Raw genomic sequence first — 24,448 nt, 5'->3', positions numbered from 1 at the left:
TGTCTAACTTCTTCAAACCATTCAACCATTCTATGATGGTCGTAAACGAGTGTCACTGTCCTACAAGCAGTGTCATTCATTTCTAATATTTTACTGGAGCAGATCTGACCATTGGGAAATATTACCTTATTTTGGAAATGTGAGGGTTGGCAGCAGGAATGGCATCTGGTTGTTAAGAATCTACCTCAATAGGTTCCATCCAACCCATGAAGACAAGGAAAAATAGATGTTAAAATGATGTTGATGATGCTTATCTGAGATTTTCCAAATAAGAGTTTGTTTTTTTGGGGGTTTTTTTACCAAATCTTGCAGATATTGATTTCAAAGAATTTTTGTTTTGCAATTTCTCAGAGAAGCCAACTGCCATGTAAAAAAAAAAGCCAACAAATCTTATCTTTATCATCTATTGTTGTTTTGGAACTCATTGCTTTGTGTGCAAATTTTTTTCCATTCTTATCCATCTTGGCTGGAATCTTAATAAAAATTATTCTCATGTTTATTCCTTTCATACACTTTTCAGTCACTAAGCAAAAAAAAAAAAGCCACATTTCTTTTCATTTGAGGAACTAAAGTGTGTGGCACTGTCCTTGTAGTTTAACTTCATAACACATGTTTTCTACAGAATAATAAAAATGCTGATTTCGAATTTTGGCACAAGGCCAGCAATTTCATGGGACTGGGTAAGTCATTTACATCGATCCCAGTCCTCAATTGGTACTTTACCTTTCATCCTTTTGGGGGGCCAAAAAAATAAGTACCAGTTGAACACTGGGGTAGATGTTATCAATTTGAGCCTCTCCCCCAAACTTGCTGGACTTGTGCTAAAATTTGAAACCATTATTATCATTATTATTATTATTACGCCAACCACTACACTCTTGGTGCAGCCATCTGGTTCGCCAGACCTCAGTCAAATCGTCCAACCCATGCTAGCATGAAAAGCGGACGTTAAATGATGATGATGATGATATTACTATTATTATTATTATTATTATTATTATTATTGAGTGAGAGAGCAGAGCACACCATCAAAGTGACACTGGGGTAAAGTATATGAAGCCGAGTATACCCATCATAACCATGAGTGGTTGGTGTTAGGAAGGGCATCCTGCTGTAGAAACATTGCCTGATGAGATTGGAACCAGATGCAGCAGCTGGCTCTCCAGACCTCAGTCAAACCGTCCAACCCATGCCAGCATGAAAAACGAGTGTTAAACAATGATGTTGATTATTATTTTCCAAATAAATGCCATGCAAGCCATGAAAAATGTATCTTTTTCATTCCAGTACAGTAATAAATAAGATATTCAGTGTTGAAAGTAATTTAATTTCATCATGCTCTCATTATCTTTTCATTTGTAAACACGAAGTTCTCCAATTGGAGGATATTAAAATGTTAATGTTTGTGCACATACACAGAAAAACCTTATAAACATCCGATTACTGTCACTGTCCGTGAAAAATATAGTAACCTTTTTGTTAATACCAATAACAAGTTGCTCTCTCTCTATACACACACACACACACCATCACACACCATCACACTGTGTGTGAAATGTTATGTGAAATGGCTGGAGGCCAAGTGACATTACTATTTTGTTAGTCTCACGTACAAAACAGAAAAATAAAAAAAAACAATAAAAAGTTACTTTGATTTAGAGGGCGATAATTTTTATAAATAAAACAAATATATGATGGTTGTTGTGATGATGTTGATGGTAAGGGTGGTGGAGATATTGGTCATGATGATGCTTGTATCTGACAATGAATGGTGGAGGCGGTGGCCTGAAGTAGATTATTACGCATCAGCTTCTAACAGCAGCATGTTGGAATGAACACTTTTGGTTCAGGAACTGTTGTAGAATCGTTTCCTCAACAGACATATTTGAACATCTTTTATGTTTTTGAGTCATCAGACTTTGGTCATGCTGGAACTTTTGAAGCCTGATACTTATTCTTGTGGCCTCTTTTGCCAAATTGCTAAGTTAAGCGCTGGTGATGGTGGTGGTGGAGGAGATAAACACATACACATATATGCAACAGGCTTCTTTCAGTTTCCATCTACTTATTGCAAAGCAGTGAGCTAGCAGAAACGTTAGCACGCCGGGCGAAATGCTTAGCAGTGTTTTGTCTGTCTTTACATTCTGAGTTCAAATTCCGCCAAGGTTGACTTTGCCTTTCATACTTTCAGGGTTGATAATTAAGGATCAGTTGTGTACTGGAGTCGATCTAATCGACTGGATTCTCCCCCAAAATTTCAGGCCTTGTGTCGAGAGTAGAAAAGTTTCCCTCTACTAAATCCACTCACAAGACTTTGGGTGGTTCATGGCTTTGGTAGAAGACACTTGCTCATGGTGCCATGCAGTTGATCTGAACTTGGAATCATATGGTTGTTCTGTCATCATCAAGCATGTTTGTTTGTTTTTCTGATTACTCTTTTACTTGTTTCAGTCATTTGACTGTGGCCATGCTAGAGCACCGCCTTTAGTTGAGCAAATCGACCCCAGGACTTATTATTTGTAAGCCTAGTACTTATTATATCGGTGTCTTTTGCCGAAACGCTAAGTTACGGAGACGTAAACACACCAGCATCGGTTGTCAGGCAATGTTGAAGGGGACAAACACAGACACACAAACATATACACATACATACATACATACATCTATATACATACACACACGACGGGCTTCTTTCAGTTTCCATCTACCAAATCCACACACAAGGCTTTAGTCAGCCTGAGGCTATAGTAGAAGACACTTGCCCAAGGTGCCACACAGTGGGAATGAATCCAGAACCATGTGGTTGGTAAGTAAGCTACTCACCACACAGCCACTCCTATGCCTACAAATTGAATATTAAGTATATATGGAGGCGTCTACATCATTCTGATATTCTACTCTACATCATTCTGATATTCTATTTTGTATTTTTAGCGATTATTGTTTTTTTTTTATTTATTTGTTTACCTTTTAACAAAATTGAACTAAATTCATTTTTTCTCCCTTAATTTCCAGATGAATATGTAGCCAGTTTACACTTGCCAACATTTGATGCTCATCTGACTGAACTTACTGATGAACAAGCAAGGTACTTAGGATTAAATAAAGCTGGTCCATTTAAACCAAACTATTATCGGTGAGTGATCGTCTCTTTCTTCAATTAAATGACCTTCTTGTTTTTGTTTTGGTAGTCTTTCTGTAGACACGGGTATGGCTATGTGCTTAAGAAGTTTGCTTCCCACCCACATGGTTTGGGATTCAGTGTCACTGTGTGGCATCTTGCACAAGTGTCTTCTGTCCAAAACCTTGTGAGTGGATTTGGTGGCTGAAAATGAATGCGTATACATATACATACATATGTATGTATGTATATATATATATACACACACATATACATATATGTGTATATATATTATATATATACATACACATATATATATATATATATACATACATATATATATATACATACATACATATATATATATACATACATACATATATATATATACATACATAAATACATACATACATATATATATACATATATATATAATACATACATATATATATACATATATATATAATACATACATATATATATATATATAATACATATATATATATATATACATACATACACACACACATATATATATACATACACACACACACACACACACTGGATGGAGTACTTCTTTTGTTGATCTTACTTTAATAGTTTGTTGTTGTGGCTCTCCATCGGTTACAGCGATGAGGGTTCCAGATGGTCCAATCAACAGAACAGCCTGCTTGTAAAATTAACATGCAAGTGGCTGAGCACTCCACAGACACATGTACCCTTAACGTAGTTCTCGGGGAGATTATTCAGCGTGACACAGAGTGTGACAAGGCTGGCACCTTTGAAATACAGGTACAACAGAAACAGGAAGAAAGAGTGAGAGAAAGTTGTGGTGAAAGAGTATAGCAGGGTTCGCCACCATCTTCTACTGTTTGTTATACACTGTGCCTTCAGAGTTTGTTATACACGGTGCCTTCACTACAATCAAAACTTAGCATACTTGTTTATGTTACACCCCACTTTTCTTCTTTATTTGAAACGAAGTATTAAAACAGTGTAACTTCTGCACAAATAAATATGGTACCTCGCCAATAAAGAGATCTTTAAATGTTTGACTTTTCTTCATAATAAACCAATTTATTCCCATACTTAAAAAATTTGCTTCACCTCTAACAGTAGAAATATTTCAGAGTAAGACCAACTGATCGCGGTCATTTGCCAGCCTCCTCTGGCCCCTGTGCCGGCGGCACGTAAAAAGCACCCACTACACTCACAGAGTGGTTGACGTTAGGAAGGGCATCCAGCTGTAGAAACACTGCCAGATCAGACTGGTGCCTGGTGCAGCCTCCTGGCTTCCCAGACCCTGGTCGAACCGTCCAACCCATGCTAGCATGGAAAGCGGACGTTAAACGATGATAATGATAATGATGGTGATGATGATCTACCACTTAATTTCCACTTATTCACTTCAATTTCTCTGCTGGTTACAATGGTGTTATAGTAAGGACAGGCACCTATACTAGTCATTTTAATTAAACTAAACTAATACTAATGAGGACAGATGAAAGCTTCGTGGCTTTGTCATTATGTTTGTTACAACTTTAAATAATGTGTTAAATATTCATGAGACACAATATTTAAAAAATAGTGTAACTGCTTAATATTCATTATGCTTAGTATTTGAAAAATAATATACCTACTTAATATTCATGAGGCACAACATTTGAAGAATCATATAAGTGTTTGGATATTCATGAGGCATATATTTACATTAGATGAGTTACACTGCAAACAGTGGTTCAGACAGAAGTCATAGCCATATTTTTTTATTTGTTTTGTTTTTTTAGCTGGTTTCAGTCACTGGGATATCACTGTGCTGTGATACCAACTTCATGTGTTTCAGCTGATCATTTATTTATATCACTTCTTATTTATTGATCTCTGTTTATTGAAGAGCTAAGTTATCTTTGACATAAAGGGAATGAAATGTAATTCATACATTTGGTGACAGGAATGGCATCTGGCTATTGAAAATCTGCTATGACAAATTCCATGTAACCCTCTAACCCATGCTAGCATAGAAAAATGGATGTTCATGGATTTACAGAAGGGCTTCTTCATGCTTATTGTCTACCAAAGTCCTTTCTCAGGACATTGGTCAATCCAAAGCTGGAGTAAATGACATTTCCCATAGTACCATGCAGTGGAATTGAACCAGAACTCTATGGTTAGAAAACAAACTTGTTAAACCCCATGGCTATGCCAACCCCAGACAGATTTTATAATTCACTTTATCTAATTACAAATGGAGGTGCATGGCTTAGTGGTTAGGGTGTTGGACTCATGATCATTAGATTGTGGTTTCAATTCCTGGACCAGGTTATGCATTGTGTTGTTGAGCGAAACACTTCATTTCGCGTTGCTCCAGTCTGCTCAGCTGGTAAAAATTAGTAATCCTGGGACGGACAGGGGTCCCATCTAAGGAAGAATATATATGCCAGAGTAACTGGGGAAACAGGGCCCTATGCTCCTTAAAGGAGTGATGCAGGTTAAACCATATCCAACCAATTACAAATTATAGGGACAAATGATATATTTCTTGTTAGATTTCGTTGACCATTTCCTCCAAATCTATAACATTGAAATCAATATTAACAAGCCCATTTTTCTGCCATATTAAACACATCATTGAACCCTCTTTTCTCGTACTCTGGTCATTAAGTAACTCCTTTTTTGTCATGCTGATCATTTCAATAAGGTATTTTGATGTCATGCCAGTGTCTCGCTCATCATGTTTGTCTCATACATAATACTTCTTTCCATTTTTTTTTTTCTTCAATCATGCTTATCGTAAACTTTATTCGAGTGATGCTGATCATATCAATGTCTTCCTTCTGTTGTACTAGTCATAGAAATACACTTGCTTTTTTGCTATATCAGTCATAAACAAGAGCTTTCTTCCTGTTCAGCTAGTCACAATCATAAACCTTCCTTTTCTCATGCTAGTCTTGAGACAAGGCATCTTCACTCGTGTTTCGCATATCAATAAACTTCTTTTCTGTCATACAAGCCATTTCTCTAAGCCTTCTTTCTACCATAGACCTATCCTCATTATTTGTTATTGCTCAAACTCTGATTCTGATTGAGGAGACAAATGACAAAAGATATCCTACCCATGTTGTCATTTTATCAATATGCAAAACTACATTATTCTCTATGTCCTTCAAAGTCTGATTTGAAGGATATTTGGCTGTTATTTCCAGCAGGCTTGGTAACCACATGGATACCCCACTCATTCCACTGGCAGTCGCTCACTGTTTAGACAGTGATTCTGTTGAATTTGTTAATCATTTTTGAAAATGTTTTGCAAACTGACTTAGTTGTTCTCTTTTACTTTGAAAGTACACAGCAGTCTTTTATAGGACTTGATTTAATTATTGGTGAGACGTCAATGTTGGCATCATAATACCCAAAGTGCAAATGTTTATGATTAATGCAACAATATTTGATCTTTCAAACTTCCACCCAAAAATAAAAAATTAAAAAAATACAAAAAAAAAAGACTCCAAATATATTATCTTCAGTCTGTTTTGACATCATCATTCATATAATGTTGTTCTTTATAACTCTGTCTGTCTCATCCTACTGTGGAGACTTTGGTAAATTCTTCATATTATACCCATCTTGTGACATAGGGGTAATCTCTGATCATTGAACTTTTGGAATAAATATCAGTGTGTCATAGAGAAAGAAAAAGGCAAGGAGCTGGGTAATTGGTTTCTTCTGTAAAAAATTTATTTGCTCACTTTTCTTTTTTACTCTTAAATTTAATTTTCTACTTTCTTCCCTGCCAATTCCATGACCTTTTACAGTGTTCTCACAAGATAAGTATAGCAGTAAAAGCAAGGACCTCTTTCCTATATTTAAGCATATAAAGCAATGAAGCCTTGACATTGTTGAACTGGTTTTAACACAAACACATGCATAGATGTTAGTGTGTGGCTGTGCTCATCTTTATGTTCCATGACTTAGCGGTTCAATAAACAGAGATGAATAAAATGTGTACAAGACTGAGATAAGTACTGAGGTCAATATGATCAACTAAAGCACTTCAAGGCAGTGCCCCAGCATGGCCAAAGTCTATAAGAGGAAACCAGAAAAAAAAATAAAGCATGCATGAGTGAATCTCTCTCTTTCGCTTACTCTGTGTGTATATATATATATATATTTTATTACGTATATATTACATATATACATACATATTTCTTTACTACCCACAAGGAGCTAAACACAGAGAGGACAAACAAGGACAGATAAATGGATTAAGTCGATTATATCGACCCCAGTGCGTAACTGGTTCTTAATTTATTGACCCCGAAAGGATGAAAGGCAAAGTCGACCTCGGCGGAATTTGAACTCAGAACGTAACGGCAGACAAAATATGGCTACGCATTTCGCCCGACGTGCTAACATTTCTGCCAGCTCGCCGCCTTGCATACACAGTAATCCCTTGCCGTGTCGCGGTTCACCTGTTGCAGTTTATTATTTAAGCTTACATCGATTCCTCTGCGGTGTTGTTTTGCATTTATAATGAAATATATGCAAATTATAAAAATAATTTAAAAAATGTACAGTCCTGTTTCTACTTTGCGGATTTTCACCTATCACTGGGAGATTTTGGAATGTAACACCCGCGATAGTCAAGGGATTACTGTGTGTGTGTGTGTGTATATTTATATATGTATATATAAACTTAGATATGTTTCGACCAAAGATTGTCCAGGCCATGTCTAACTTAATAGCACCACCTGATAATATTATAAATATTATTTTTTAGGGAATAAAAATTCCGGCATAACAGAGGTTCAAATTATTCTCAATGAAGAAATATATTTTAATTTAGAGATAGTATCCCCTAAAATAAAAATAAAAATTCTTTTTATTTGGTGAGATGTAGGGGCCTACTGTCTCTAAATTAAAATATATGTATATATATATATATATATAATAATAAATATTAGGGAATAAATCCAAATTTACAGGGAAAAAATCAGATTTAGGATTAAATCCAATCTTATAGTAAAATATTATATAATATTAATTAGAGACAAAACCACTATTTTGCAAAACAAACAAGGAAAGACTTAATCAATACATAAGGTATAGGAATATCTTTCAAAGATGAATCCCAAAATAGCGGTTCTATCTTACCTGTAAATTCCATAATTTACGAAATTGAGGTATTACACTCAATATACAAAATTATAAATATTAAATAATAATAAATATTAGGGAATAAATCCAAATTTACAGGGAAAAAATCAGATTTAGGATTAAATCCAATCTTATAGTAAAATATTATATAATATTAATTAGAGACAAAACCACTATTTTGCAAAACAAACAAGGAAAGATATTCCTATACCTTATGTATTGATTAAGTCTTTCCTTGTTTGTTTTGCAAAATAGTGGTTTTGTCTCTAATTAATATTATATAATATTTTACTATAAGATTGGATTTAATCCTAAATCTGATTTTTTCCCTGTAAATTTGGATTTATTCCCTAATATTTATTATTATTTAATATTTATAATTTTGTATATTGAGTGTAATACCTCAATTTCGTAAATTATGGAATTTACAGGTAAGATAGAACCGCTATTTTGGGATTCATCTTTGAAAGATATTCCTATACCTTATGTATTGATTAAGTCTTTCCTTGTTTGTTTTGCAAAATAGTGGTTTTGTCTCTAATTAATATTATATAATATTTTACTATTAGATTGGATTTAATCCTAAATCTGATTTTTTCCCTGTAAATTTGGATTTATTCCCTAATATTTATTATTATTTAATATTTATAATTTTGTATATTGAGTGTAATACCTCAATTTCGTAAATTATGGAATTTACAGGTAAGATAGAACCGCTATTTTGGGATTCATCTTTGAAAGATATTCCTATACCTTATGTATTGATTAAGTCTTTCCTTGTTTGTTTTGCAAAATAGTGGTTTTGTCTCTAATTAATATATATATATATATATATATATATATATATATATATATATATATATATATATATATATATATATTGTGTGGGGGTCTGTTCATAGTTTCCCTTTCAAAATCACTAAGGTCTAAAATGAATGTATGTGTGCATATATATATATATATTATATATATATATATATATATACACATACATACATACATACATACAGAGAGATAGGTAAATACCATCATTACCTGCATACACAGTTTCAGCTGTGTAGAATTACACACACACACACACACAAAGGCATACACTCACACATGCATACATACATTGAAACACATTCACACACATGTAAACATATTTTCTTTTATCCTTCTAATGTTTTGCTGGTTTCAGTTTTTGGAGCGCGGCCATACAAGGGCTCTGCCTTCAACGGTTTAGTAGAAAATGTTGACTCTAATACTGATTTCAGTCTGCTGGTACTTTTTCTTATCTTTTTTTTTTTTCTTCATGAATTAGAGTGGAAGGGGCAGTGCCCATGAGTCTTGTGGGCCCTGCAGACTGGTGGTTGTTTGTTCAATTTGAAAATGCGTAAATGGGTACCTGTTGGAGAAACATGAGTCAGGAAGAAATTTCAGGGTTGGTGAAAGGGCCACATTTTAAAGGAGGAATAATTGAACAAAGTGTTTAGGGTTGATTAGGGAGGGATTGATTGAAACACGGGAGAGATGATGATAAAGGGAGACTGGTAAGTTTAGGTCAGTGGTTCTCAACCATTTTTTATGTATGGCCCCCTTTTATTTTGGTGGACCCTCATTAGCCATACAATGTTTAAAAACTAGTTTTATAGATGCTCCTTTCAGAATCCCTTATTTTGTTTTGCACACATTATCTGGTGTAGGCGGAAATATGTAAAACATTGGAGAAAGAATCCATCCTAGCTGTTTCTTGGTATAAATCTACATCTAGAGCAAACATTTCTCATGGATCCTTACTAAATTACTGTGGGTCCCCTATGTACTATTTTGTGTGGACCCCCCAGGGGTCATACAGACTTGGTTGAGAACAACTGGTCTAGGTGAAGGAGCTGTGCATCTCACTTGAAAGGATCAAAAGCTGTTGTATGTAGAAGAGAGAGTTGGTAGGGCACCACTTGGGTGAAGTACTAGTTTGTATCGTATGTTGAACAAGGTAGTCATAGCCAGTGAGTCAGATTGGTGATGTGTGTGTAGTAGAAGCAAATTGGACAGGAATTTGGTGACTTTTGTTTTACTTAGGATCTAATTTCATTGAGCTGGGTGGGCAGAAGATTTCTGCAAAGCTGGTGGAAACCCTCTTGTCAAAGAATTAGGTGGCTCTCTTGCAACTTGCAAAGAGAGAGAGCTTGTAGTCTGTATGGTATACAAAACAGAACCTTTTTATTTCTTAATGTTTGTGTGACGGGGTTTATATGCCAAAGATAAATACTTCCTGTTTGGCCATGTTGGGTGACTTCTTACAAGTAATGCTAGCAGCAATCTTCCTCTGCACTGCTGCATATGAAATATTTGAGGCATGTGAATTATGTAAAAGAACTACATGTACACACTATATATATATATATATATATATCTCACTGTGACCGACCAGGCTATCAGATGTTGCTACACATCGCTGGTCACACAAATGATGGCAACATGCTGGCTAAGCGAGCAGGCTAACAGAAGAAAGAGTGAGAGAAAGTTGTGGCAAAAGAGTACAGCAGGGATTGCCACCACCCCCTGCTGGAGCCTCATGGAGCTTTAGGTGTTTTCATTCAATAAACACAACGACCGGTCTGGGAATCAAAACTGCAATCCTACAACTGCAAGTTCTCTGCCCTAACCACTGGGCCATTGCACCTCCACACACACACAAAGTATTTAATTTTATAAATATAATTATAAAATTATATGGGCAACTACTGAGTAATGCCACATGCTAGAAGAAGACACCAAATGGCTCTAAAACTACTTTATTTATCACATAGACACAGGGTGAAAATTAAATACTTTGTATTGGTTTTTACATGCTAGCTACTTAATAAAATCTTATATAGATTTGATGCTTGATTATAACTGATATATGTATATATAGAAAATATGGGGGTTTAGTTCACAGGTGATCTAAATGATTAGGTAAATGCTGTAATGGATTACTAGGGTTCCAAGGTTATAGCCAAGACGATAGTTATAGAGCCATTGCAGATTTCCAATATAGTGGATATATAATTGTTAAAGAGGACAGTAAATTTTAAGCAAGGCAAACATCTCAAGTCATAATTATTATTATTGGAAAAAAAAAATTCAAAGTTTTACCGCTGTTTCTGGGATATTCCATTATCGGAGACAAATAAGGAAAATGAGATGGGTATAGATTAATGAAATGATGACATAGAGGAAGGGAGTAAATGAATAAGGAGATGAAGAAAGGGAAGAAAAAAGAAGCATAAAAGTTTGCACTTCAACTTTCTGATCTTATTCCTTTACTCCTGTCCTCTATGTCATCATTTCATTAATTTATACCCTTCCCATTTTCCTTATTTGTCTCTCTGATGAGGGAATATCCCATACACTGGGATATCCCAGAAACAGATGTTAGACTTTGAATTATTTTTTTTCCAATAATAATAATAATGTATATAACTTGATATGTTTGCTTTGCCTTAACGTTTGTTGTCCTGTTTAACAATTATATATATGTGTAGTGCTTTATGTGGGTCCCTAGAATCTTGTGGCTATCACAGAAAGCTCCTCTACTAATATATGTTGGTATGTAGTACTGAAGTGAATTACAATATTCACCTGATGGTCTGGCATTTCATCCCTGTTATGCAATCATTTACATAAGGATTATTGCATAGTGTACCAATATTTACACACATATTTGGTTCAGGATGTTGTAATGAAAAGTCTTAAACTTCCCTGTTACATTATCTCAAATATACATATATATTTTTTAGTAATATATTATTATTGATATTAGGAAATCAATATCAAATCTCTGAAGAGCAGAAGTGTTGTCTATAAATGTTTATCAATATAGGATTTCATTACAGGGACAACTTTTCAGTGAAACGATCGTAAGATGCTTTAAATAGTTAATTCAAAACTTTTAAACTGTCATACATTATATATTTATACTTATACATATTTACATATATTTGTATACATATTTACATTTATTTATTTATATATTTTTAATACAACAATTATTTTTCACACATGTATATCTTTCTGAGGAGTTTTGATATTGATTTCCTAATATTAATAATAATATATTATTAAAAAACATGTAAATAATTGCTTGTATTAAATATATGAATACTTTAATACAATTGATTACTCAATATAAACTCAGTATATAATATTCTCATTGAATATATTTAACTAAAGATTATCTCAAATATATATATATATATATATATATATATATATGTGTGTGTGTGTGTGTGTGTGTCCATGCACAAAATCACCATGTTCACCAATTGCTTGGTGAACCTGTCAGTGTTGGTGCCACATAAATAGCACCCAGGACTCTCTGTAAAGTGGTTGGTGTTAGGGCGGGTATCCAGCTGTAAAAACCATGCCGAAATAGACAATTGGAGTTTGGTGTAGTTACTGGTCTTGCTATCTCCTGTCAAGCTGTCCAACCCATGTCAGCATGGGAAACAGATGTTCAGTGATGATGATGTGTGTATTTGTATATATGTATGTGTTTGGGAATGAAATTGGTTTCCAGTTTAGCTGTGCATTTAAAAACTGCGAGATGTATTATTTATTAATTACTGATCAGACAATCCAGTTGGGTTGTGTTTGGAGAATGAGGTGAATTGCGCTTACAGACACAATGTTGTCTTTTTGCCTAAATTCTTTCTACATTTGTCATTGATTTGCCTTCTCTCTCCTTTGGTTGTTTTATGCCTTATTTCTATATTTGCCTATTTTTTCTATTTTTTTTCCGCTGTCTGTGCCATTTTTTTTTTTGTTTTTGTTTTTTTTTTTGCATTATTTCTTTCTACATGAGCTATCTTTGTGACTTATTTCTACAATGAAATAAGGTGCAAAAGCACAGGCATGGCTGTGTGGTAAGAAGTTTGCTTCTCAACCAATCAGTTTCAGGTTCAGCCCCGCTGTCTGACACCTTAAGCAAGTGTCTTTTATTGCCCTGGGTCAACCAAAACATTGTGAATGGATTTGGTAGATAGAAACTTAAAAACCAGTCATATACATATGAGCTCCTGCCTTCCTGACTTAGTTTTCCCCCACATTTTTTTAAAATCGTGGTAGGGGCCTTGGTCGCGGGACCACTCGTGTCTAAAAACTATGGTTGGGAGTAAGCAAGGGCATGTTCCCTGTGGAAAATCCAGCCCCAAAAAAGCCTTGTGGTAGCAAAGGAGAATGGGCTGCACCTGCCTACCTCAGTTGCTATGGTATTGAGGTAGATCTGGCCACCCCCATTAATGGGGACGAAACCTGGATTTAAAACACTAGATGATGATATATAATGCTGGTGTCATGTAAAAGGCACTCAGTACATTCTGTAAAGTGGTTGCCATTAGGAAGGGCATCCAGCCATAGAAACCATATCAAAACTGACAATCGAACTTAGTACGGTCCCAGCCTTACCAGCTGCTGTCAACCCTTCCAACTCGTGCCAGTATGGTAAATGGATGTTAAATGATCTTCGATGAAAACATCTTGAGTCATTGGGAAAATATTACCTTGCTTCCAAACCTGTGATGGTTGGCAGCAGGAAGGGCATCCAGTTGTAGGAAGTCTGCTCCAACAAATTCCACCATTCCTTTGCAAGCACGGAGAAGTGAACATTAAAAAATGGTTTGTCATGAATTGGTTCCTTGCGTCTTTCTCCCTCTGCTATGACTGTTCCAGATTTCTTTTAATAATAACTATTTTGTGACTAACTTCTTTCTGTATTTGCAGTTGTTTCTTACTACACTTCGATTTTTTGTGTCTTGTTTCTTTTAATATCTTTTGCAAGTAAAATATATTGGAAAATATTTTTTATTATATTATTATTGTTGTTATTATTATCATTAAGGTGGTGAGCTGGCAGAAACATTAGCACGCCGGGCGAAATGCTTAGCAGTATTTCATCTACCGATACGTTCTGAGTTCAAATTCTGCCGAGGTCAACTTTGCCTTTCATCCTTTTGGGATTGATAAAATTAGTACCAGTTACGCACTGGGGTTAATGTAATTGACGTAATCCCTTCTCCAAATTTGAGGCCTTGTGCTTCCAGTAGAAAGGATTATTATTATTATGACGGTGAAGATGAAGAGTTGGTAGAACCTTTAGCATGCTGGACGAAATGCTCATTGGTATTTCGCCCGTCATCATGTTCTGAGTTCAAATTCCACTTGTCTTTCATCCTTTCAGGATCGATAAATTAAATACCAGTGAAACACTGGGGTCGATGTAATCGACTTATCCCCTCACCCAAAATTTCAAGCCTTGTGCTTATATATTTCTTTACTACCCACAAGGGGCTAAACATAGAGGGGACAAACAAGGACAGACAAAGGGATTAAGTCGATTACATTGACCCAGTGTGAAACTCTCACTTTATTTATTGACCCCGAAAGGATGAAAGGCAAAGTCGACCTCAACAGAATTGGAACTCAGAACGTAACGGCAAACGAAATACTTATTTCTTTACTACCCACAAGGGGCTAAACATAGAGGGGACAAACCAGGACAGACAAAGGGATTAAGTCGATTACATTGACCCAGTGTGAAACTCTCACTTTATTTATTGACCCCGAAAGGATGAAAGGCAAAGTCGACCTCAACAGAATTTGAACTCAGAACGTAACGGCAAACGAAATACTTATTTCTTTACTACCCACAAGGGGCTAAACATAGAGGGGACAAACCAGGACAGACAAAGGGATTAAGTCGATTACATCGACCCCAGTGCGAAACCGGCACTTTATTTATCGACCCTGAGAGGATGAAAGGCAAAGTCGACCTCAGTGGAATTTGAACTCAGAACGTACCAACAGACGAAATACCGCTAAGCATTTTGCCCGGCACACTAACGTTTCTACCAGCTTGCCGCCTTGTGCTTATAGTAGAAAGGATTATTATTGTTATCAATAATTTACTATTATTAATGTGGTCTATAAAATAGATACCAGTCATGTATTGGGTGAACATAACTGATTGTTCCCATCTCCCTCCCTCTTGTATCAATGTTAGAAAAATTGTCGTTAAATATCAGTCATGTACTTGGGAGATGTTAACTTGACTATATTTATGCCAAAGTTAGAAATGTTATTGTTGTTCGTATTGTTGTTGTCTATATTTTAAACGATTTCTGCTTTGTTTATTGTAGGTATTGATGACACTACAATCAATCCAACAGAATGAAATCTACCAGAAATTTATTCAAGACAGACAACTCATTCTTATCTAGCGCCAGTGATTAAACTGGGAAAATTGTTTCTACTCTGATACACAGCATATCTTCTTCTTCTTCCTTCTCTTTTTTTTGTTCTTTGCACAAATTTCTTCTTTTTCTTCTTCCTAACTCCCCCCTCAATATTACCAAATCCCTCTGGTTCTCTCTCGCCACCCACGCCCATCCCATTCCATTTTTCTTGAATTCAAAAATCAAAATGAGCATATATTTCTCTATTCTGGAAATGAAACGAAACAAAATAAAAAAGCGGGAAAAAAAACCCCAAAAAATAATTGGAAAGAAAGAATCCAGAAAAGTCCCTCATGTGAGAGAAAATATAAAAACAAAGCAAAACAATGAGACTGTAGGATGAACAAACAAAACCTGGTCCCAATCTATTCATCATTAATCTGAAAATTCCAATGAAAATATTAAAAAAATATAGCGTTTTTTTTTTCTTTTCCTTTTTTAATGGTTTTATTTACAATATTTCCTCTCTTTTCTACTCTAAATTTCTTCAAATGTATGTATTTTCATTTTCGTTTTTCTCTTCTATTTTTGTTTTGTTAGAAGGTTTTTCACTTACAATTCTTATCCACCAACATTCAGTTGTCTTCTGCTAAAGTATCCATCTGCAACTGTTGTTGAACTGGAAAGAAATATTTTGGTGGCTTTTGCTGTAGTTTTTTTATTTTTTTTCTTCTTTAACATTACGAGGTCCCCACCCCTTTATTTTACTGCTTCATCATTCTACTAATTTGTGTTATAGGTATACACTGACACACTTTGTAGTTCAAATACACAACATTCACACACACACACATATATATATATATATATATAATATAGGATAAAATTTTTCAAAAAAAATTCTATCAATGGCCAGCATATTAAAAAATACCTTTAAAGGTTAAATTATAAACAACTTATTTTTTTCTTTTGCTCTTGTTTATAAGTTGTATACATACATACATACATATATATATATATATATATATATATATATTCATTTTTTATTTGTAGATTACATATGCTATCATTGGTTGCATGTGAAAACTCACAATTTTCAAGTGTTCTACTTAAAAATGTTGTTAATCCATCTCAATGTTAGAAAAGGCTACATTTAAAATATATATATATATAATGCATTGGTGTGTGTGTGTACATATTTTAATAGTTTCTTTAATCAGCTCATTGCAATCAAGACCAAGAATCAATCTCTCGTTTACATTTTGATTTACACATCCTTTTGCATCCTGCTCCCCTAACTTGTGGGTCTTCTACTTATTCCCTTTTTTTTTAACACTATTTAAATTCTTTCTGCCTTATCCCCTTCTTGCTTGAATGTAATATTCATGGAATTTTTTTTGTTTTTTGTTGTTGTTTTTTTTTTTGTTTGTTTTTTTTTACCATTCTTCTAAAACTATTGTTACTACCAGATCACTGGCAGCTGTTTCAGCTATTGAAATCTTGAAATCAATTTTAAGGCTTTGATCTGCATAGCAAAAGAGAGAAAAAAAATTTTTTTTAAAAAGCTATGTTATCACTGCTGTTATATAATCCCTAGATACCAACTAACCAACGACTCTCTATGAATCTTAATCGCAAGTAACACCCTCCCAGTCCCTCCCTATTTCCACTAATTCACCCACCCTTATACAAAAAAGAAAATGTATAAAAAAAAACTAAATGAAAGTTATATCATGATGATGATAGTGATGCTGATGAAAGAAAAAAATTAATTGTAATATGAAATGACATTATATTTACACAATATTTACTGTGGAAACATATCATTTTTTTTCTCAATTTTACAGAAGTCCACACAGTAAAATAAAGTTTAAAACTAGACATATTTGACTCTAATATTCTAACAGACTACATTTTCTACATACATACATACCACCATAACACACATATACACAGTATACGTATACATAAAGTAGCTATCATGTAGAGTTTATTATGATCTATATATAAGTAGACTTATATTTCTAATATCCTTCTTTCATAGATACACCACAAGTGGTAGCACTAACAATTTTGTACTTTTGTCCTTTTTTTTTATTATTGTTACTCCAGATTGGCCACACACATATTATCCAGGGTTTTAACTGCTATCAATTAGACTTCCTCCCATCATTCCCTTTTTAGACAATATATTCCTAGAGGTTGAGTTCTGTACAGTTTTTCCTTTTGTTTTTGTTTTTTTCCCCTCTTTTTTTTTTTTCATTGTTAGTTTTGAGGCTGACTTCTATACTTCCGTAATCAAGGATTTCATAAAAATAAACTTTCTCAGTGAAAGGTAATCCAAGAGGCAGATATAGGAATTTCTTTTCATGGTTCACAGTTTTTACATATTCTTTGCCCGTCTCTCATTCTCTATCTCCCTATGTCCCTGTTTATCTATCAAATTCTCCATCTTAATGTGACTTAATTTCTAGACTGACTTTTCCAGTGATTATTTAAACAGGAAGCATTTTAGAGCATAAACAATTTATCTTTGTTTCCTTGTTGACTTACCAGAAGTACATACACATGCACACACAGTTTACATTAGAAGATTGAGAGAAGAGTGCTCAGTACACATTGTGGAAGATATGGGTTTGTCTTGTGGCTCTAGTTTCATGCCAGTGCAATCTTCAGGTGAGAACTTACCTAAAGATCATAGTAGCTTGAAACTCAAGTTGTGAGACAAACCCTTCATTCATTTCAGAAGAAAAACTGTGTGTGTCAAATGTAATACTTTAAGATTTTTGTGCATTCAACCATATGATTGTCTGGACACTACATGTGTGTATGGCAAAGGTAAATTGAGAATTTTAGTTATTTTCATAACAAATAAACTAATGCAAAAACAATGTGTGTATATATGTATGTGTTTGTATATATCATTCAATGTAGACAGTATAAAGATACAGGCTACTAACAGATTCTTACTTTGATGACATAAGGAGTGTTATAAAAATTGCCTAGACCTATGTCTTCAAGGTAAGAAACTATCAATAGCTTGTGTCTTCATACTGTGTACATTAGCTGATATTGGTCTCACTGTATGGAGAATTTTTTTGCTGATCTTACCTTAACACAACTGTAAACTATGTATATATATATATATATATATATAAATTTGTAAAACAAGGTGATGGGATGAACAGGCTTTAATCACTAATCACAGCAATTGTTTCTGTGCATTGGTAATGGGTGGTTGTTGCTCATTTTATCATACTATTACTATATGATCCAGCAGCAGTTTTGTACTCACACGTCATCAAGTGAGTGGCTTTGAGAGCACTGCTGGATCACTTTCAGTTTCCCTCTGTTTTATGCCATTTTCTATTTTTAGCATTCCTTCTTTACTGTGTAACAGATTCAAATTGACATAAGTCTTAGAAATACCAAGTAATGTAATGGCAGTGAAAATCAAAAGCATAAATATGAATTAACCAAACCAACATTTTTTTAATTGTAAGCATCTCTCTAAGGTATTGGTATCTAGAAAACCCAAAGAGTGGCCAGTAATGCTAAGTAAGTGCTATGAACAGACTAGTTAAACTCTTGGTTCGATAGTGATATGAGTGAGGAATTTAATGTGGGTCTTGTATTAGCATGTATATATATTAAACAAAAAGAGATAACAAAAACAAGACTATGATGAGTTTTCAGGACATTTATAAGGAAAGAGTCTTACAGCTGTTTCTGGGACATTATGGATATCCCTTCATCAGAGACGATGTGAGAGGGGTAAATGTTTGAGTTCAAAATAAGGAATTATTATGGAAAAGGAGGAGATAGGGAATATTGAGGAAAATAGGGGAATAAATGTAGAAATATTTCTACTTTCATTCTCTTATTTGCCTCTATATTCCCTATCACCTTTTCCATAATTCCTTATTTTGAACTCAAACATTTACCTCTATTTTACCCTCTCGCATTGTCTCTGATGAAGGGATATCCATAATATCCCAGAAACAGCTGTAAGTCTATATCTCTTTCCCTACAAATGTCCTGAAAACTCCTCACAGCCTTAGCTTTGTAATCTCTTTTTCTCTTATATATATATAATCTTTGTACTTTCTTTTATGATGTGAATCGAATTTTATTTCTGAACACTCTTTCAGAATGCTCATTCACATAAAAAGCTAGTTTAGTTGATATTTACTAATGCTATTGAGCATTGATTTAGTTACTCTTGTCACTAAACTTTTAGCATTTTCATGTCTCTTTTATTAACATTTGTGTAAGACAGATCTTGTCCTATTTTGAGGAATCTATACAGCCCATCCTGCTTAGCTTCTAACAGAACTCTCTTACATATTACAAGCTCTACAGTCTATTTTTGTGATTAGCTGAAGTTACAACCTGCTCTTACATCTTTTAGAAAATGTTACATCCCATTTGTATCTTTCTGTTTTTGTTTTTTTTTTCCTTCTCTATAAACAAAAAATGTATCCTGCTTTTTTGGCTTATACAGTAACTGTGTATTGTCTTGTTAACAGCAAACTGGTGTTCAGACTTGGACTATTTTGGTTTGAACTATAGTTGTTGACTAGCCAAATTTATTTTAAGCAGGGGTTATGGACTGGCCTTTTTTAGTACTGGTAAACATTACTTCCTGCTATGATACTGTTATTGTTTATGGGTCTTTATTTTTCCCTCAGAAATAAAAGATAAATGCTTAGATTCATTGGAACTATATCTAGTTTTATGTTAATACATGCATTCATTCTGTTTATAATAAACATATTAAGAAACGAAACAGACACACATTTAGAATTGTTATGGAAGACCGGCAATCTTGTTGGAGCATTAATTATCAGTGATAACAAAGATATTTAACTGTTACTTGAAGACATTTTGTTAGTCCTAATGCTTTGGATAAAAATTACCTTTTTCAAATTTAAAAAAATCTCCTTTTGAAGAGGAGTATTTTACTTGAAATATCAATTCTAATTAAATATTTCTAAAGTAACTCTTCAAAATCTTTGTTAATATTATTATTTGGTGTTTAATGTTCCAACTATACGGCCGTTGCAAAAAGCTTCTTTCTATAAGCACTCTATTTTCTATATATCCAGCAATGCTTCGAGAAAACTGGTTTGTATGTACATAGGAACATGTGTTTAGGTTAAACAAGTTTCCCAACTATTCAGTGTATTATTTCAAAATTTCAACTATAATCTTAAGTTGGTGTTAGATACTTTATTCAAAGTTTCTACCTTCCATACACACACACATATTACAATACACACACATTGTACACATTTCAATAATAATGTTCTGAAATATTCTCTAATTCTGTGATTATTGGATAGGATTTGTTGATTTAATAAGAGGTGCTTCCAAATTCACTGTTTTACTCACACAAGTTAACTATATAAAGGAACACTAAACATAATTGATATTTGTTTCATATAATGTACACATGTTTCAGAAAACCGGTCACCATAAATTATTCAAGCCTAAAGATTCTTGTTTTGCAACTAATGCAGCCAGCACACTTCGTCGGTATTATTGGTAAAAGTACAACACAAATTTGCTGGCCTTTACATTCGCCTGTATGCAAATAAGTAATCAGGTTGTCAAAAGAGAAATGGAGTCGATGGTGAAGGAAGTAAGAGCCTCCATTCTGTTGCTCTACTCACACATGCTTTTTTACCATCTCGCTTCCTTCTTTTATGATAACCTAACTATTTATTTGCATGCTAGTATATACATGGACCTGCATCATTCTTTGTGTTGTACTTTTGCCATAAATGCTTAAGTGTGCCAGTGCATTTGTGTAACAAAGCCTTTTGAATTGAGTAAATTATAGCGGCAGCTTTTTGAAACACGTGTGCTTTATATAAGCCATAAATACTGATTAGGTTTTCTCGATTCCTTTTCTTTATGGTGTGCAGACGTGGTACACTCACATATCTGGATTTCTGAAACTCGCCGAACTCAAGTGAAATGTGAAATTATTTAACGTGCCCAAACCTTTGGCAACTAGTCGCACCTTCCAGTGCATCTTTTGGATTATATATATATTGGACAGGTTCTGAATTTGTGCTATTTGAAAAAAATTTATAACTTACGTATCAGTTACAATTTCATTTTATAATAATATTTAGATTACGGTATGTGATCCCTTCAGTTAAATAATTAAAAGAAGCAAAACTTTCAGTACGGACCTAATTGGGTTTTTTTAAAATCCTACCCTGCTGTCCCTACGACTTCCAAGGTTATTGCATGTCCATCGGAAGGTGTTTAGCCTAGTAGTAAGGGTGTTGTACTCACGATCGGAAGTTTGTAGGTTCGAGTCCCTAGCTTGGCGGTACGTTGTGTTCTTGAGTAAAACATTTCATTTCACGTTGCTCCAGTCCACTCAGTTGTGAGTTACCCGCAACGGACTGGCGTCCCGTTCCGGAGGAATGCTATGATCTCAGTCACACTCCATGGCCTCGAGACAGTACTCACGTGGTATGCTGTATCTACAAACACCCCTAACGTTAATTACAGTTAAACAATTGTGATGATAATCTGAGTTAAGATTTTCTTTTCTAAACATTAAATATTTTCTATTATTCAGAATATTCCAAATTATATGGAATTTATTCTTTTTTGTTTTCCACCCAAAAACTCTTCTAAGTATAAAAACATCTTAAATCTTAAAATCTTATTCAGCTTGTTATAGGAAGGGCTTATGCTCTTTCATTTTCATCGAAGACCTGAAGTAATTAAGTCTTTATCTCTAACCTTTGAGCACTTACTAATCACCTCTATCTTCCATATTTTTTTACCATCTCGATATATAATGCTATTAAGTTGCTTGTGTGAAACACGACCATGTACAGCAACGAGTGGCTTTATCTGATTGGCTTCAAACTAACTATTATTATCATTATGATACAGCACTCATCACACTAGAAAATAACTGGATAATTCTTTATTTCTTAAGTTCTAAACTTTACCTTAGTCTGAGATACAATGTTACGGGTTTTTAACGAGTATTTCTATCCCCTCTCTACACAAATTTTTGCTGAGGAACTCAAGTACATAATAGCTAATCGTTTGTACTTCTTAATTATTTTAATTATTCTTCTTAACTGTTTTGATGAGGGCCTACTAACAAATATTTGCTTCGTGAACCATGTGATGTGTGTGTATTTATCCCCACTTAAAAGTGAATGTTTTGTTAGAACACTGGATACTGCGTTATTTACCAAGAGAAAACGTTTCATATGGACTTGTAGTGCATATAAGCACTGTTGTTTGTATAGTTAGCGGGAGGTAATGCTTTGCCATCGCCACTGGGACTACCATATCACGTGATTTCGACCTTCTTTGGCCTCGTCAATGGTAGACGCTCGAAGCGTGGCAAATAACGCAGTATTCCGTGTTTTAATGCCACATCCACTTCTAAGTGGCATAAATATTACCTTTTGGTATTGAAACTGCTTCTGTCGCTAATAATTTTATATTGAACACACGTACATACATATACACTCTTGCAAATATATATTCTTTGCCTCTATAGTAGTGTTTTAGAGAGAATAATCTAGGAAAAAAATTGGTAAAATTCAGATTTGGTCATACAGTTCGAATTCTTTTTACTACTCAGTGAATCGTAAAAATTAAAATTTGATTAATTTTTTTTATCACATTGTTCCTATCTTTCATTGGGGTTAGGGGCTGGGGAAGGACGCTGGAGAAGTACAAATATAATAAGGATCAAATCAAGAAATGGTACACGACAAAATATCTTGTATTTAGGTATGTCTCTACGTTCTGCGTTTGGATCCTGTTGAGATCACTTTGTCATTAACACTTCTATGATTGATAAAGTAACATACCAGTTATACACTGGAGTTCATTTGATAGTTCCCTCCTTTAAGAATCTGTGACATTTTTCCTAAGTTTGAAACGAGTATTATATTATTCTAGGGTATTGTACCTTAATGAGTAAAAGAATCTTCCCCTCTCTCCCCTTAAGATTGTGGGTAAGGTTCCTTGTGATATTTAACAATTTTGGGGAAAAGAAACATTAAATTCCTTTCCAGTGCTTCTTATCTGTTGACTCCCAATATTTGGGGTCAAAAGGTAAATGACATACCTGTATATAGAGAAATAATTAACCTTTCACTAAGACGCTTGCTTGTCAAATGACTTTAGACAGCATAATTAATATTTCTAATTATTAACATTAGAAATATGGATTCTTTATTCAAAATTTGTTCAGGGGGCTCATTTTGATGTTTTTTCGGGATTTGGGGGGTTGTTTTGATTTAATTGATAACAATAGTAGTTCTAAGAAGTATTTTTTTTTCTTTAAACACGGCAGGTTTACATCTTAAAAGCGTTACGTTAGAGGTATAATGGTATCAGTCTTGAACAAGAATTGAATATGAAATAGTTTTATGTGAATCTATAAAGAAAATCAAAGTTTCCTCTCTAAAATCTCTCTCTTTCAGCCTGTTATAATACTGTATTGTAATAACAATTTTCTTTTTCCTCAAAGATGCATTCTAAATGATGCCAATTTTGAAACCTTCATTTTACTCAGATCTTAGAACGTTTTTCTTGAAATATAATTAAAAAATATTAAAAAATTCAATAAATGAACTAGATGTCCATAATTTTATAAGTATAGAACGAAGAAACCGTATTCAATGATTGGTCAACTTAGTAATTTTCTTTCTTTCTTAATCTGTAGCCTGTTTTGGGACGCTAAAATTCTCTACTAACTTTCATCCATAGAGAAACGCAGAACTTTCTTTTTGTATAAAATATAGAAATCATCAAGATATGTAGATACTTTTGGGCTTAGGTCCAAATTTCATATTCAGATTATTTGAATAAAATTTTGTTTTTAAAAAAAATAATTCTTTGTTTTCGTTATTTTTGTTTTTTATATTGTAACTATTTTAAACTTGTTTCAGTCATTAGACTGTGGGGGCATGCTGGG

At 34.0% G+C, this 24,448-nt stretch overlaps 1 protein-coding gene and 1 long non-coding RNA gene across 11 annotated transcripts in view; both read left to right on the top strand.

Annotated features, from left to right (window-relative positions):
* LOC115209078 (adenosylhomocysteinase-like 1) overlaps positions 1 to 15,941 on the top strand; it is a 469,217-nt gene extending 453,276 nt beyond the window's left edge. For all 10 annotated transcript variants that reach the window (XM_029777176.2, XM_029777181.2, XM_029777177.2 and 7 more), the window contains 2 exons: positions 3,016 to 3,136; positions 15,436 to 15,941. In XM_029777176.2, the coding sequence (XP_029633036.1) occupies positions 3,016 to 3,136; positions 15,436 to 15,442 (128 nt within the window). In that variant the 3' untranslated portion in view covers positions 15,443 to 15,941. The remainder of the gene's footprint in view (positions 1 to 3,015; positions 3,137 to 15,435) is intronic.
* Positions 15,942 to 19,251: 3,310 nt separating this feature from the next.
* On the top strand, positions 19,252 to 24,365 carry LOC118762633. Its single transcript, XR_004998391.1, has 2 exons — positions 19,252 to 21,368; positions 21,402 to 24,365. It is a non-coding gene; the product is annotated as an uncharacterized LOC118762633 (long non-coding RNA).
* Positions 24,366 to 24,448: the final 83 nt, after the last annotated feature.

This window comes from Octopus sinensis, linkage group LG3, assembly GCF_006345805.1.
Source record: "Octopus sinensis linkage group LG3, ASM634580v1, whole genome shotgun sequence".
Taxonomy (NCBI): domain Eukaryota; kingdom Metazoa; phylum Mollusca; class Cephalopoda; order Octopoda; family Octopodidae; genus Octopus; species Octopus sinensis.
The sequence above is the reverse complement of the archived record's forward strand: the minus strand, read 5'-3'. Positions and strand labels throughout refer to the sequence as shown.